The sequence below is a fragment of the Eschrichtius robustus genome, chromosome 5 (assembly GCF_028021215.1).
Source record: "Eschrichtius robustus isolate mEscRob2 chromosome 5, mEscRob2.pri, whole genome shotgun sequence".
In the NCBI taxonomy this organism is placed as follows: domain Eukaryota; kingdom Metazoa; phylum Chordata; class Mammalia; order Artiodactyla; family Eschrichtiidae; genus Eschrichtius; species Eschrichtius robustus.
In genome coordinates this window covers 67087401-67103072 of record NC_090828.1, presented here as the reverse complement: position 1 = coordinate 67103072, position 15672 = coordinate 67087401, and the positions used below count along the sequence as shown (strand labels likewise).

Below are 15672 nucleotides of genomic sequence, written 5' to 3'. Positions count from 1 at the left end.
GGTGAAACCTGCAGCTGTTGGGGAGGGAGCTGTGGCTGGTTGCAGGCAGGAATGGGTTTCGATTTCCACACGTGTGTATTTTACTGAGTCTAACGTCCAAAGGCCAGGGGTCAGTTCAATCAAGTTATGAACTTATTTTGCCAAATTGTTCAATTCAGACTTTTCTCAAATGAATTAAAAACGTAGGTTGGGTCTCATAGACTATAATTAGAAGTATTCCTTCATCATTATTACTACAGAATGAAACTTGCCAAAAAGTATAGCAACAATTTATCATGCATTATGATTAGTTAACATAAGCAAAGTAAATGCAAGAAATGATATAAATACTTATCTGAAGGATCTTGTTATCTCTGTTCCTTTAAAAGAAGAACTTAATACTTCCACCTGAAGTAGATAGTATTACTAAGTACATCTAAATCTTGCAATGCAACATTCTTCCTCTTGGCAGGTCAGAGTGCTGTAACATTTTTAGCACCCAGTCAAATGACCATTGTACATCTGTGTGGTAAAGAAGCCACTCGAAGTACCTGGTAAAGTCATGTGTTGTAATTGTTAGGGCAGATTTCAATTTTTATATTACCGTCATGAATTTTTTAATAAACATAGTGGCCCTAAATCATGCATATGAAAAAGGGTTTCAACTAAATACCAGATACTTACAGGGATATGTTATTGACATTTCCTTTGTAAAACATAGGTGCTTTTTAAGTTCGGTATTAAATAAGATTTCATTTGCCAATATAAAAATATTCTAGCAATGTCATTGGTTATACTTTATAGCTTACAGAATCATATTAAAATCTTCTCTGTATGATTCTTTTTTTTACACAATTCTACTTATTATAGTTGGACGAGCTCTTTAAGCTACATTAAAATCATATGGAGTCAGCTTGCAGTCACCTAATAGAGGAGATTCTTACCTTGGATTATAGACATAGCCACTGATCTTCTTCACTTTTTTCACATAGCCTCTCCCCACCACTTTCTCCCAGAGAAATGTCCAGGTATCCTGGAGTCAGATCAAATCATGAAAAAAGTAGAACTCTGTTGTGAAAGAAACTGGAAGAATGCAAAGGGAATGTCAACTTCTCTTAAAAAATAATCATGGCTAACTATGTACCAGACACTGTCCAGAACACTTTACATGCATTAATTCATTTAGTCCTCACAACAGCCCTTTATCGTAGTTACTAATATTATCCTCATTTTATAAGGAGGAAACAGGCCTGTGCATGGTGGAGCTAGGGTTTGACTCCAGGTATGCTGACTACTGAACCTACATTCTATCCGTATTGCAATATTACCTCCCATTAATTTTCTTAAATGGAAAAGAAGACATGGCCAAGGAAACAAAAACTTTCATTTTAACCCAGTGTATCTCAAAATATATTTCATCCTCAGACTACTTACATCAGAATTCCCTGGGATACTTTTCAAAGTGGAAATTCCTCATTTCCCCCTCCCTCCACCCCTGGGAACCGCCATTCTACTCTCTGCTTCTCTGAGTTTGGTGACCACAGGGTCCAAAATTTCATTTATGCAAGATAAATAAATTCTGGATATGTTACTATATAGTATAGGACCTAGAGCTAACAAGACTGAATTGTAAATTTAAAATTTGCTAAGAAGGTAGATCTTATGTTAAGTGTTCTTACCCCAAATAGCAACAACAACAATAATAAAAGGAGTGGAAGGAAACTTTAGAAGGTGATGGAAATGTTTATGACCTGACAGTGGTGATGCTTCATGGGTGTATACTTATCCCCAAACTCATCAAGTTGCGTACCTGAAATATATACATCTTTTTACATGTCGATAATACCTCAATAAAGTGGTTTAAAGAAAGAAATGGAGATTTCTGGGCCCAGACTTACTCAGACCAAAAGGCCGAGGAGAGCAAGATCAGGGATTTCTTCTTCCTTGACAAGTATCTCACATGGTTCTTACACATACTAAAGTGTGAGTATCACTGATCTTGATAAAGGTTAATTGAACAAACAAAAATAAATCCACAACTTCTTTGCATAAATATAAAGAAAATGTCAGTCTGTCAGAAGATATTTAGCATTTATCAATAATTACCACAAAACTCCTGTCATATCAGAGAGGGTGGGATAAATCTCTGAAGGCAAATTGGGGCAGTTTGAAAGAAAGCCTAGTGTGATCTCTATTTCCTGCTGCCTTGTGTCCGTCCTTCAGTGCTGCAGTCAGGTGTGAGGCAGGGCACTGCAACATGAGCTGCAACATATGGTGCCACATGAGCTGAAGGTGCAGGCCAAAGAAGGGGCTTTGCAAGACTGCAGAGAGGAAAAGAGAACAGAAAATAAAGAGCTGCAGACAAATGCCACCCTCCAAAGCATACAATATCCTGCACTTTACACATAAATTCAACTGAAGCAATTTAACTTAAGAAAGAATTTCCTTGGTAATATCATTAGAGATTTTGGAATCTAGCACTAAAAATTAGACAGATATAGGATTGCACATATAATTTTAAATAGAGCAGAAGCGACTAGATGACCTTTAAGCGACCCTATTTCTTCTTTTTCTTTCTTTCTTTCTTTCTTTCTTTCTTTCTTTCTTTCTTTCTTTCTTTCTTTCTTTCTTTCTTTCTTTCTTTCTTTCTAACATCTTTATTGGAGTATAATTGCTTTACAATGGTGTGTTAGTTTCTGCTTTATAGCAAAGTGACTCAGTTACACATATACATATATCCTCTTATCTCTTCCCTCTTGCATCTGCCTCCCTCCCACCCTCCCTATCCCACCCCTCTAGGTGGTCACAAAGCACTGAGCTGATCTCCCTGTGCTATGCAACTGCTTCCCGCTAGCTATCTATTTTACATTTGGTAGTGTATATATGTCCATGCCACTCTCTCACTTTGTCGCAGCTTACCCTTCTCCCTCCCCATATCCTTAAGTCCATTCTCTAGTAGGTCTGCGTCTTTATTCCCGTCTTGCCCCTAGGTTCTTCATGACCATTTTTTTTTTAGATTCCATATATATGTGTTAGCATACGGTAATTGTTTTTCTCTTTCTGACTTACTTCACTCTGTATGACAGACTCTAGGTCCATCCACCTCACTACAAATAACTCAATTTCGTTTCTTTTTATGGCTGAGTAATATTCCATTGTATATATGGGCCACATCTTCTTTATCCATTCATCTGTCAGAGGACACTTAGGTTGCTTCCATGTCCTGGCTATTGTAAATAGAGCTGCAATGAACATTGTGGTACATAACTCTTTTTTTTTGCTTATTTATTTATTTATGGCTGTGTTGGGTCTTTGTTTCTGTGCGAGGGCTTTCTCTAGTTGTGGCAAGCGGGGGCCGCTCTTCATTGCAGTGCGCGGGCCTCTCACTATCATGGCCTCTCTTATTGCGGAGCCCAGGCTCCAGACGCGCAGGCTCAGTAGTTGTGGCTCACGGGCTTAGTTGCTCCGCGGCATGTGGGATCTTCCCAGACCAGGGCTCGAACCCGTGTCCCCTGCATTGGCAGGCAGATTCTCAACCACTGCACCACCAGGGAAGCCCCACATGACTCTTTTTGAATTATGGTTTTTTTCAGGGTATATGCCCAGTAGTGGGATTGCTGGGTCGTATGGTAGTTCTATTTTTAGTTGTTTAAGGAACCTCCATACAGTTCTCCATAGTGGCTCTGTCAATTTACATTCCCACCAACAGTGCAAGAGGGTTCCCCTTTCTCCACACCCTCTCCAGCATTTATTGTTTGTAGATTTTTTGATGATGGCCACTCTGACCAGTGTGAGATGATATCTCATTGTAGTTTTGATTTGCATTTCTCTAATGATTAATGATGTTGAGCATTCTTTCATATGTTTGTTGGCAATCTGTATATCTTCTTTGGAGAAATGTCTATTTAGGTCTTCTGCCCATGTTTGGATTGGGTTGTTTGTTTTTTTTTGATATTGAGCTGCATGAGCTGCTTGTAAATTTTGGAGATTAATCCTTTGTCAGTTGCTTCGTTTGCAAAGACTTTCTCCCATTCTGATGGTTGCCTTTTCGTCTTGTTTATGGTTTCCTTTGCTGTGCAAAAGCTTTTCAGTTTCATTAAGTCCCAGTTGTTTATTTTTGTTCTTATTTCCATTTCTCTAGGAGGTGGGTCAAAAAGGATCTTGCTGTGATTTACGTCATAGAGTGTTCTGCCTATGTTTTCCTCTAAGAGTTTGATGGTGTCTGGCCTTACATTCAGGTCTTTAATCCATTATGAGTTCATTTTTGTGTATGGTGTTAGGGAGTGTTCTAATTTTGTACTTTTACATGTACCTGTCCAGTTTTCCCAGCACCACTTATTGAAGAGGCTGTCTTTTCTCCACTGTATATCCTTGCCTCCTTTATCAAAGATAAGGTGACCATATGTGCGTGGGTTTATCTCTGAGCTTTCTATCCTGTTCCATTGATCTATATTTCTGTTTTTGTGCCAGTGCCATACTGTCTTGATTACTGTAGCTTTGTAGTAGAGTCTGATTCCTATAAGTCAGGGAACCTGATTCCTCCAGCTCCGTTTTTCTTTCTCAAGGTTGCTTTGGTTATTCGGGGTCTTTTGTGTTTCCATACAAATTGTGCAATTTTTTTGTTCTAGTTCTGTGAAAAATGCCAGTGGTAGTTTGATAGGGATTGCATTGAATCTGTAGATTGCTTTGGGTAGTATAGTCATTTTCACAATGTTGGGTCTTCCAGTCCAAGAACATGGTATATCTCTCCATCTATTTGTATCATCTTTAATTGCTTTCATCAGTGTCTTATAATTTTCTGCATACAGGTCTTTTGTCTCCTAAGGTAGGTTTATTCCTAGATATTTTATTCTTTTTGTTGCAATGGTAAATGGGAGTGTTTTCTTAATTTCGCTTTCAGATTTTTCATCATTAGTATACAGGAATGAGAGATTTCTGTGCATTAATTTTGTATCCTGCTACTTTACCAAATTCATAAGTGACCCTATTTTTTCCTTCCAACTTTGTCTTTCTCTGACAAGGCAAAATATTTTAAATTCTGAGAGACAACTTTTTAATTTAAAGAGCTTTAGTTTCAGAGAGGGGTTATTTCTTTTCTCATTAATTTTACTTTTCTTTCACAGTAAAATTAATTTTGGAGTGACCTAAATGAATGTTTATTCCCATTAATGACAATCCTATCAATTGAGTAGAAAGTCTGCTTTTGAATATGTATGCATTAGAGGCATGGAGTTTAATAAAATAATGTTAATTATTCATAGCACAATAAAGTAGATGAACAGGACTCATATTACTATTTTAGAAATAAGGAAAATCCTCAGAGAACTAAAAGTGACTTCTTATTTATTATTAGCACTCAGACCCACATTAGGAATGCTTGAGTTTTGCCCTTTTTTCCTGTGACCATTAACTTCATTGTTTGAGCTCCTGACATAGGAATAAATTTCTGCCCATATTGAAATTCTGGTGAGTTTATTTTGGAATAGAAACATATCAAGTCATTACACACACATTGCTAAAAATCAAAGACCCCCCCCCCAATTTGATGTTTTGCCTTAAATTAGAGTTTCAATGCCAAGGATGGGTTGTGTTGTAAGTGTAAGACAAAGTTATAGATAGTTCTAAAAATTACCTTTATTATTAAGGATGTTGGGAAATGTTACCTGTCTATAATGAATGGAAGCATTTTAAAGTGGAATTCTCATTTTAGGAGAACATATTAGGGAAGCCTTTAAAGTTCTTTTCATGCATTAAACCACATGAATATATATAAATAAAGATCTAATAGCTCAACCTGTGAGTAAATCAAAGAGTGATATGCTTCAGTTTGAAGTCCTAGATAGGACTGGCTGAAATGCTAAAAGGTTATATCTATCCTGTAATAGGCATGATCCCTCCAGCCCAAAGCTCCAAGTTGGAGGAATTAGAAAAGTCCATCTTGATCACAAACCCAGACATCCCTGAAAGCTGAGAATATGATGGGCTTTTAAACACTTCCCAAGAATGATGATTCCAGCAATGTCTTAATGAGCTGTTTACATCTGAGAAAGCATGGTGAATACTTAGTTAAGTAACACCTATTACAGGAACACTTTGGATTTTGCTACCCTTAAAAATAATAGTTATTTCATATGAATTCTTTTTTTAGGGCACGACTACTGAAACGGAAATAAGAAAGAGACGGTCCAGTTCTTATCATGTTTCCATGGATCTGTTGGAAGATCCTACAGCAAAGCAAAGAGCAATGAGTATGGCTAGTATTTTGACCAACACCATGGAAGGTATGTCAAAAGTCTTACAGCACAATTGCTTGGCAGTGCTCTGGTAATGATGAAAAAAACTCTCATAAATTCCCAGAAAATTCTTCCTGACTTGACACCAAATCATCATTATGTCTTTTACTAAATAAAAGTAAAATCCATGTCCAACACATGGATTCTGTTGTCTCATACAGAGTTTTACATTTAGCCTCCAGGAATCTACTGCAAATTCGAGGTATACTTGGAATACCACTTTGGTAGATTAAGTTCTAAGTTGTTGAAGCTTGTTATGTGCATGAAATAAAAAGGAATGTAATGATAAATGTTTATTTTTATGGTGATGCTAACCCATTTAAATTGTATTAACTGCTTGAGACTCAAGCTATAAACTCTTTTGATTTAACCAGTTGTATAAATGAAAAAATGAGAATTAGAGTTTGATATTAACCTCTTTGAAGCAAAGTTTTCAAAATTTTGTAAAACTACTTTTGCCTCTCTCTGATCAGATATTACAGTATCTTAGCTTTCTCTTTAGTTGCAGATTATACGTGAGTAGTGAATATATTGTTTAGAGGTCTGGATCTTATAATTCCAAAATAAAGACTTTGAGGACAGCTTGATTTGCGGTCAATCATTGGCTCTGTGTGTTAGCTTGGGACTCTACACTTGTTTCTTCATCAGTAAAGTGTGGATAATGACGTTTAGATTAAGGTTGTTGTAAAGATTAAATAAGGCCTCATATATAAAGCACCTATGTATGTAGAAGCACCTGGCATGTAGAAGACAGTCAATAAATATTATTATTGGTTGTTTTATTGTTGTTTTGTTAATTCACATGTTTGTGCCTTTCCGTACTGTAAGTGAATTCAGACATCAACTATCAACTTCAGCTGCTTGGAAAATACTTTCATGTAAAATATATTCTGTCCTCCTCCCTTGCTGTCCTTTCCCCTTTTCTCCTTTTCTCTTTTACAACCCCTCCCTTTTCTTCCCCTCCGAAGTGTGTGTGTGTGTGTGTGTGTGTGTGTGTGTGTGTGTGTGTGTGTGTAGATGTGTCACAGGAAAAAGAAAGATGGAGAATGAAGGAGAGAGCACGAACATGTGCTCATGCCTTTCTTCCTGTTAGTTATAGTTTCTCTTGATACTGGATAGATTCTTGCAATAATTATTTTCCAGTCTGAATGCAAAGATCCCGTGATACTAATATCAGTACCAAAAGCCTAAAAGTCACAGCCAGGAAAATCTCACAATGTAGATGGTCTTACATATCACAGCCATGTCAGTTACTGCAGGACCCAATTTTCATAATGTCCTAATGCAATATCAGAAATCTTTTCACTGATTTCTATGGAATATTAAACTCAGTACGTTCTTCCCCAACCTCGCCTGCGTTAGCTTGCACTCCCTCTTCCCCCCCAGCTGCCAGTAGCTTGCTCCTCCCTGTCCCTCCAGGTAAATCTTTTGAAGATTCTCTGGTCTTCTGCTCCTTGCCATAGCAAAACCACTGAGAGGAAGCTGCCAGTGGTTCTGCTACCGATGTCAGCAGCATGTCTGCTCCCTAAAGCAAGAAGTAGAGAAGGAGACAGGGTAAGTCTAAATTAACAGTCCTACTTTGAACTTCTGATAGCATTAAGTTTGGGCTAACTTAAGAAATTACTTAAAAAACATCAACCCACCACCACAAGATTGGACTTGTCCACTAATTAAGATACGGAGTTAAAAATGAGTGCACCCACATCGCCCTCCATGTAAATGTGTCTCATGGACTTGCTTAGAATGAAAAGGATGTCCTAGAGATAAGTGTAACTTAGGAAGCGGGAGACTGAGTGTTTGGTTTTAATATCTGCAGAGCTTTTAACTTTATATTTATGTGAGGAAAAATGGCTGAGTTTTCATTCTGTTTTTCATTGGTTGTATAGAATGCAAAGCCTACTTTTCTTTATTCGATTATATCTAAATATTTTGAATCTGGCATTAATCAAGGCTTGTTTTTAGCAGTACATAGCGTATACATGCAACTAGAGCTGTCTTTAATATAGTCCTTTTTTGTTCCTAATAACAAACAGTGGAAAGGTGTCTTAGGTTGACATAATCTGTTTATTTGGAGATCCTTCCTTCTAAGTCTAATCATGGTTTAGTTCACCTTTCCTTTTTGGAACCAGGCTTGTTGATCCAGGCTGGCAACTTCTGTTTTCCTTCTTTTGAACTACAGCTAAGTCTTCATTGTCCAGGCAATGAATGAATGGCCTCCTACTTAATGACACTGTAGGAGATAAGGAAAAATGAATTGTTTGCTTTTCAAGTTTTTTAAATGCAAAAGCCATATGGAAATGTTTCCAGGTCAAATCCTTGGGAAGGTGGTGGGAGGGTGAGGTACAAGCACTGAGGAATTGAGGGGAGCCAGCAAAAGATCTAAACTGGGCTGTAAATGATTTTCAGTGTGGATAACCCACCCAGGAATAATGGAGACGTGGCTGTAGTTCTCCCTGAGTGCTTTGTTTTGTTTCAAAGTGTGATATTCTTTTTTTTTTTTTTATTTTTTAGCATGAATAATTGAATGATTTTATTTTAGAATTTAACAACTCTGCTCCACTTTTTCGTGGTGTCAAGACGAGCAACACTGGCTGCATTTTGCCTTTTGAACTTTTCTCTGATTTACTTGTTTCCACACAGTTTCTATTTGCTTCTCTTTATCTGCTAAATTACAAGTAACATTTTAAGAAATACTTATTCTGACTGTACACAGGCCAAGAGCTTTTTTCAATTCTCTTTTGTTATTTACTGTTAAGTAGTAAAGCCTTTTTACCTTCAGTATAAATATGGGTTCATTTGGGAGTCTTAAAAGCTTCTACAAAACAGTGCATGATAACTATATTTATATTTTTCTTCTGACTTACAATTCAACTATTGTTTACTGTTTAAAAAATTACATTTAAGAGAAAAGGAAATAAACTGGGTACTTGAAGAATTTCAGTATATAAAGAGACAATTGAAGAACCTACCTCTCATGGAATTCTGTTAAAAATAATAAGGAAATTAATTTACTTTAGGGAAGTAGTAAACTTTGTAATATTAGTAGTGAATGTTTATCAGCAAAGCAAAAATCACTACCTAAGGTCATGTTTGCCCATTGCATAAACTCTCTTGAAAAGTTTAATTCTTAGTAAACTGTACCAGGTTTGGAGGGATATTCCAGTTGCCACAGTAGTAATACTAAAGTGACCAACCAGAGTCATGCTATGGATGAACAAAGAATCTTTTCCTCTATTTTAGTGCTAATCGGTGATGGTCTCACATTTGGCAGGGCAGGTAACAGAGTGTGCAGCAATGATATTGGCAGAAAACAACAACTTCTGAATTCTTTTCTCACTCAAGAGTTGATTAAGAGAGAAATATACCAAAGGAAAAGAGCAGATAATTTCCCACTTCCTCATTCTCCCAAATTCTTTGCCAACATTTACTAAGTTTCAGTATTTTGAGGGTCACCTTATAGATCTGTGCATTTCTGTCTTTTCTCTCCTATTATTTAGTTGAAATTCTTTTTGAAATCATTGTATTTTTTTTAAATAAATGTATTTTTATATGAAATCTTCTAAGTTTGGTGTGGTAGTTATACATTTTAGTCTATTAAAATAAATGCATACCATTAAAATTTATGAATTCTACGTATGTTCTACCTAAGCTCCTCTTGTATTTTACCAGTAGTACATAAGGCCCATTTTGTGAAACAGTGAAGTTCTCAGTTTCTTAGGTTTGATATTTCCTCTTCTTTTGTGCCATCTAGTTAAATTAAGAAATACTGCTGAGTTTAATATACAGGCCTGTATCTAATTAGGCTTAACTAGAAACTTTTTAACTAAGACTGGTGACACTGACAAAACTATCTCATTAAGATACACAAAGAACATATCTAATCCAAGAAACTGAGATTCAGCATGACTGATAAAGGTTTTAAAGACATCTCCTGAGAGGTGTTCTTTGATAATAATATGTCTTGCTCTATCTGGAACAGAGATGAGCTTTAAGTATACTTAACACAAGTCCTGCCCATTAATTTCTGATAGCCTTCAAGATGATTATCAGACTGTTGAATATTGTAGATAGAATCTTGGAAACCGTGTTTCACCAGGAGAAATTTGGAAAGTTTACTAGCCTTTCTGGGCCCACACTTTTTATGACAGCTAATCCACTGTAAGTGCTTTCCTGCCCAACCATCAGATTAACCAACCTGTAATGCCTCTTAACAGCTTTAGATTTTTTAGACATCACTTTCAGTTTAAACCAAAGGCTGCTGAATAGGAAGGAAGCAGTTTTCGTAAGTCGTCTCACCTTTTTCTTCCAGAACTTGAAGAATCCAGACAGAAATGCCCACCCTGCTGGTATAAATTTGCTAACATGTGTTTGATTTGGGACTGCTGTAAGCCATGGTTAAAGGTGAAACATGTCGTCAACTTGGTTGTGATGGACCCTTTTGTTGACCTGGCCATCACCATCTGCATTGTCTTAAATACCCTCTTCATGGCCATGGAGCACTATCCCATGACGGAGCAGTTTAGCAGTGTGCTGTCGGTCGGGAACCTGGTAAGGCTCACTGAGGGTTACTCTGCCCGTTGAAAGAGTTCGTGATTGCCTTAATGAATTTCACATATCACTCTCAAATTAAATATGAATTGATTGGTCGTATATACCTGGACAGCAAAAGTTCAGCATCACTTTTTTATCGCAAAAACGTATTGCTACAGTCTAGCAGTGGAAAAGAAAAATATATTGCTACAGTTTAGCCGTGGAAAAGACCCAACGACTTCATGTATAGTTTGATTTAGAATCAAATATGAATTGCCCATTCATTACAAAGACTGTTATGAATTATGGAGGATATTGATTTATGGGACAATCCTGATGTGTTTCTCAGGCATTTAGAATAGATTCTTTCAGACATGTCTACATTTGCCAAACAAAGTATAAAGTATGCCAAGTCAGATAATTTTGAAATGTCATCTGTTCATAACTGAAGATGGATTTTTAAGAGAGGAAGCATCATAGAGGCTATTATTTCTGTTTGAATTTGTCCTATAAATTTAAGAACTTATAAATGATTAATTTCTGCATACGTTTTTACTTAAAATGTCGTATTAACACTCATGGATACATGGTAGAATGATAGAAATGAAAGTAAAGTGGTCTTTTACAGAGAAGCAAAATGAATAAATTCAGGCAACAAAAATATATTAGTATCAATATGAGGCTTATTAAGTTCTCATGAACCTCCCAACTTGATAAATGAACATATAAACAGGTTCTGTATGCTAGTAAATGATATATTCTGAAGTATAATACACAATATTTTTAGGCTCTGAAGTAACCACTATTTTTTTCTTACAATCCAGATAGGTCTTAACTGATAAAGTTAACATATATATGCTGACCACTTATTTTGTACCAGGCATTGTATTAAATGGCTTATGTAAAATCCCTCTCTCTAGGTTCCCACAAAGTCAGTCCTTAGGTAGATACTATGAACGTCTGCATTTTACAGTGGGAGAAACTATACCAATGAGAAATTCACAGAGCGATGGAAGCTCTGAATACTATATCAGAGACTCTAAAAGATATTTCGGAGACTATTTTAAGCTGTGGCCAAAAATCACAAAACTTTAGGAAAGAACAATAACATTACCTAGTCCAAATTTTTTCACATATATAGGAATCACTTCAACATTATCTATAAAAAGTGAGCAAGGGATCAAAGAAGCTTTATGGAGGTGGATATTAGGAAACAACTCAGATGGGCTGAAGCAAAAATAAAGATAATTCATTACTTCAAGTAACTAACGTCCATTTGGGCATAGATCCACGTTTTAATCTGGCTAGATTCAGGTTCTCAGTCAATGTCATTGGGAGTTAGCTTCTTGCCAACTTTTTCCCAGTATGTTTTTTCATCTCTGGCTGGGTATTCTATTGATGTCAATGGTCTACCAACGTTTATCCTGACACAGCTCTTTAAGCAGAAGGATTGTGCCTCCTAACTAGTGGTTCTAACAAAAGCCCAAGAATTGAATATCATTGGCCTGGTTGGAGTTACATGACTATTTCTAAATCAGTCAGTTAATATGATTCTAGGGTTAGAATGCCCTATTTGGCCAAACCAGAACCATGTCTTATCACTGGAGACAGAGTAAATGAATACAATTATGAAGAAGAAAATTAGGTCTACCATTATCAGAAGAAGAGAGAGTGGATGCTGGAAAGACATGAACAACAAATGGACAGTTCAAAATAGGACTTGTCTTATGTGTTAAGGAAGATAATGAAATAGTAGAAAATATATAGACAGGATTCACATTCTTCTCAAGTACATATGGAATATTCCCCAGCATAAGCGATAGGTAGGTCATAAAACAAGCCTCATTAAACTTAAAGAGATTGAAATCAAAGTACTTTTGCTCACAAAAATAGAATGAAATTAGAAATCAATAAACAGGAATTTGGAAAATTTATAAATATATGGAAATTAAAAGCATACTTGTAAATAACCGCTAGGTTAAAAAAGAAATCACAAGAAAAATTAGAAAATACTTTGAGATGAATGAAAATGAAAACACACCAAACTGAAATAGTGCCTAGAGGGAAATTTATGCTGTAAATGCCTATAGTAAAAAAAATAATACCTCAGATCCATAATCTATATTTTCATCTTAAGAAACTAGAGAAAAGAAGAGCAAGCTAAATCTTACGCTAGCAGAAGAAAGGAAATAATAAAGAATAGAGTGGAAATGAATGAAATAGAGAATAGGAAAACATCAGAAAAAAATCAACAAACCCAAAAGTTGATTTTTTGAAAAGAGCAATAGAAATGACAAATTTTTAGCTATACTTACCAAGAAAAAAGAAGATTCAAATTACTAAAAGCAGGAATGAAGAGGGGACATCACTATTGATCTTACAGAAATAGAAAGGAGTATACAGAGTACTATAAATAATTGTATGCCAACAAATTAGATAACCTAGAGGAAATGGACAAATTCCTGAAAGTAACAAACCACTGAAACTGACTCAAGAAGAAATAGAAAATACGAAAAAACTTATAACAAGTAAAAATTGAATTAGTAATCAAAAAATGTTCCCACAAAGGAAAGCTTAGGCCCAGATAATTTCTTTGGTGAATTCTACCAGATATTTAAAGAATTAACACCAATCCTTCACAAACTGTTCCAAAAAAAAAAAAAAAAAAAAGAATAGAAGGAAATACTTCCCAAGAGTTTGGAATTTAAAGCTGACCAAGATGGAGAAATTGAACAAAGACTTTGGGCTTTCCTTTAAAACCCCAAAGGGGTTACACTTAAGGAGTAAAGGCTATGTCAGAGAACCAGAAGATTCAACTAGGACAAAGAGCAAACCAAAATAGCTGTGCCCTACTTAAGTATTAAACCAAACTACCGTAAGTTCAAAGTGGCCAACCTATAATTTAACTTCCTGCTAGGACAAAAATCAGTACTTTTTGGAGGAAAATAATTGAATCAAAACTCTCTACAACACATTATTCACATCACATAAAAAATTACATGATATGTGAAGAAATAGGAAACTGTAACTTTAGTTGAGAGAAAAAAATACTCAGTAGAAATAGATCCAGAGATGGCTGAATTACTAAAATTAGCATTAAAGGACTTTAGAGGACCTATTATAAATGCATTTAACAAATTGAAGGAGAAAAATGGTCATCAAGAATAAACAGATGGAGAATATGAGCAGAAAAAATGGAAACTATATAAAAGAATTATCTAGACATTTTAGAACTGAAAAGTACAAATTCTAAAATGAAAATTCACTGGATGAGTTTAAAAGAAAATTGCAGATGTCAGAAGAAAGTGTCAAACTTGAAGCAAACCAATAGAAATTATCCAATTTGAACAGCAGAGAAAAACTTACAGGAAAAATGAACTAAGTCACACTAATCTGCAGTAACATCAAGTGGTCTAATATTTACATAAGGGAGACTCAGAAGGACAAAAGAGAGAATGGAACAAAACAAATATTTGGAGAAATAATGGCCAAAATGTTCTCAAATTTGATGAAAGATATTAACTTAGACACCTTAATATTAAATTGTAAAATTTCAGTGAACATCAACAAGGATAAGTATAAAATTAACTACATTGGGCGCATCTTAGCCAAGCTGTGAAAACAAAAGAAACTTCTAGAAGCAACCAGAAGAAAAATACATATTATATACAAAGGATTAACATCTCGTCAGAAACAGTTCAGGCCATAAGAAAGTGGCCTGATGAAAAAAAGAAAAAAAGAAGTTAAAACATTATTCTATGGTGAAACTATCTATCAAAAACTGCTGTGAAATAAAGAATTTTAATATAAACAAAACCTTAAAAAAGTTGTTACACCAGAATTATGCTGCAAGAAATACTAAAGGAAGTTCTTCAGGCTGAATGGGAAGAACGTATTAGATGGAAATTTGAGAATGATGGTCACTAGAAATGAATAAATGTGGGTAAATAGAAAATACTGGGTTTTTTCCCTTATCTTAATTTCTTGAAAAGACAGCTGATTATTTAAAGCGCGCGTTTGTAGCATATGTAAGTATAAAATACATGAAAATATTAGCACATGTGATTGGGGTGGCCAAGATTTCTTGGAAAAGAGACAAAAAGTGCTATACATTATTTAAATATTTATAGAATATTCAAACAATAGAATTCTACTCAACAATAAAAGGAGGAAAAACTGGTAATACATGCGTGGGTGAATTTCAACTTGAAGTATTCAAGAGATATTTGGAAAAGTTAGCAAGACTCTCATGTTTCTGAGCTGGCCACCGAGGTAGAGAGTCATTCCATTCACTGAGTTAGCAAATACCAGAAGAGAAGCACGGTTGTGCAGAGAAAGTGATGAAATGAATTTTGGACCTGTTGAATTTGAGGTACCTGTGAGACAGTTATCCAGTGGAGGTGCTGAATAAGGAAATAAGGACGTAGTTCTGGAATTCAGGAGATATGCTTGAATGGGAAAATAGATTTCAAAATGTAAATTTATTGTAAAAGGAAAATTAGATTAAGAAGGTTGAGGACAGAAAGACCTCTGAAGAAATCCAGTGTTGAATGATTTGTTGGAGGAAGAAAAGCAACAGAGAAGTATCCAGGGAGATGTGGATCACTGAAGCCAGGACAGAAACTATTTTAATGAACAAGGAACAGACAACGTTGTGAAAAACTCCTAAAGAGGCAAGCAAGATAACTACTAAAAGTTCAATTGAATTGATCAATGGCAGTTTCGGTTATGTTGGTGAAATTGGTTAAAGCAGTTTGTGCTGACTGGCAGGTCAGGGGGTAAGTTAAAGAAATGGAACTAGTGAGTACAGACAAGTACACAAACTCTTAAAGAAGTTGGGCTATGAAGAGAGGACAGATGGTGGTAGCTA

General features: G+C 35.6%; 1 protein-coding gene across 8 annotated transcripts in view; it reads left to right on the top strand.

Annotated features, from left to right (window-relative positions):
* The window catches only part of SCN2A (sodium voltage-gated channel alpha subunit 2), a 95791-nt gene that overhangs the window by 29664 nt on the left and 50455 nt on the right, over positions 1-15672 (top strand). For 7 of the 8 annotated variants that reach the window (XM_068544972.1, XM_068544971.1, XM_068544967.1 and 4 more), the window contains 2 exons: positions 6128-6260; positions 10582-10820. In XM_068544972.1, coding sequence (XP_068401073.1) covers positions 6128-6260; positions 10582-10820 — 372 coding nt within the window. Of the gene's footprint in view, positions 1-6127; positions 6261-7738; positions 7827-10581; positions 10821-15672 lie in introns of those variants that run through there. The other variant, XM_068544973.1, reaches the window with a different exon arrangement.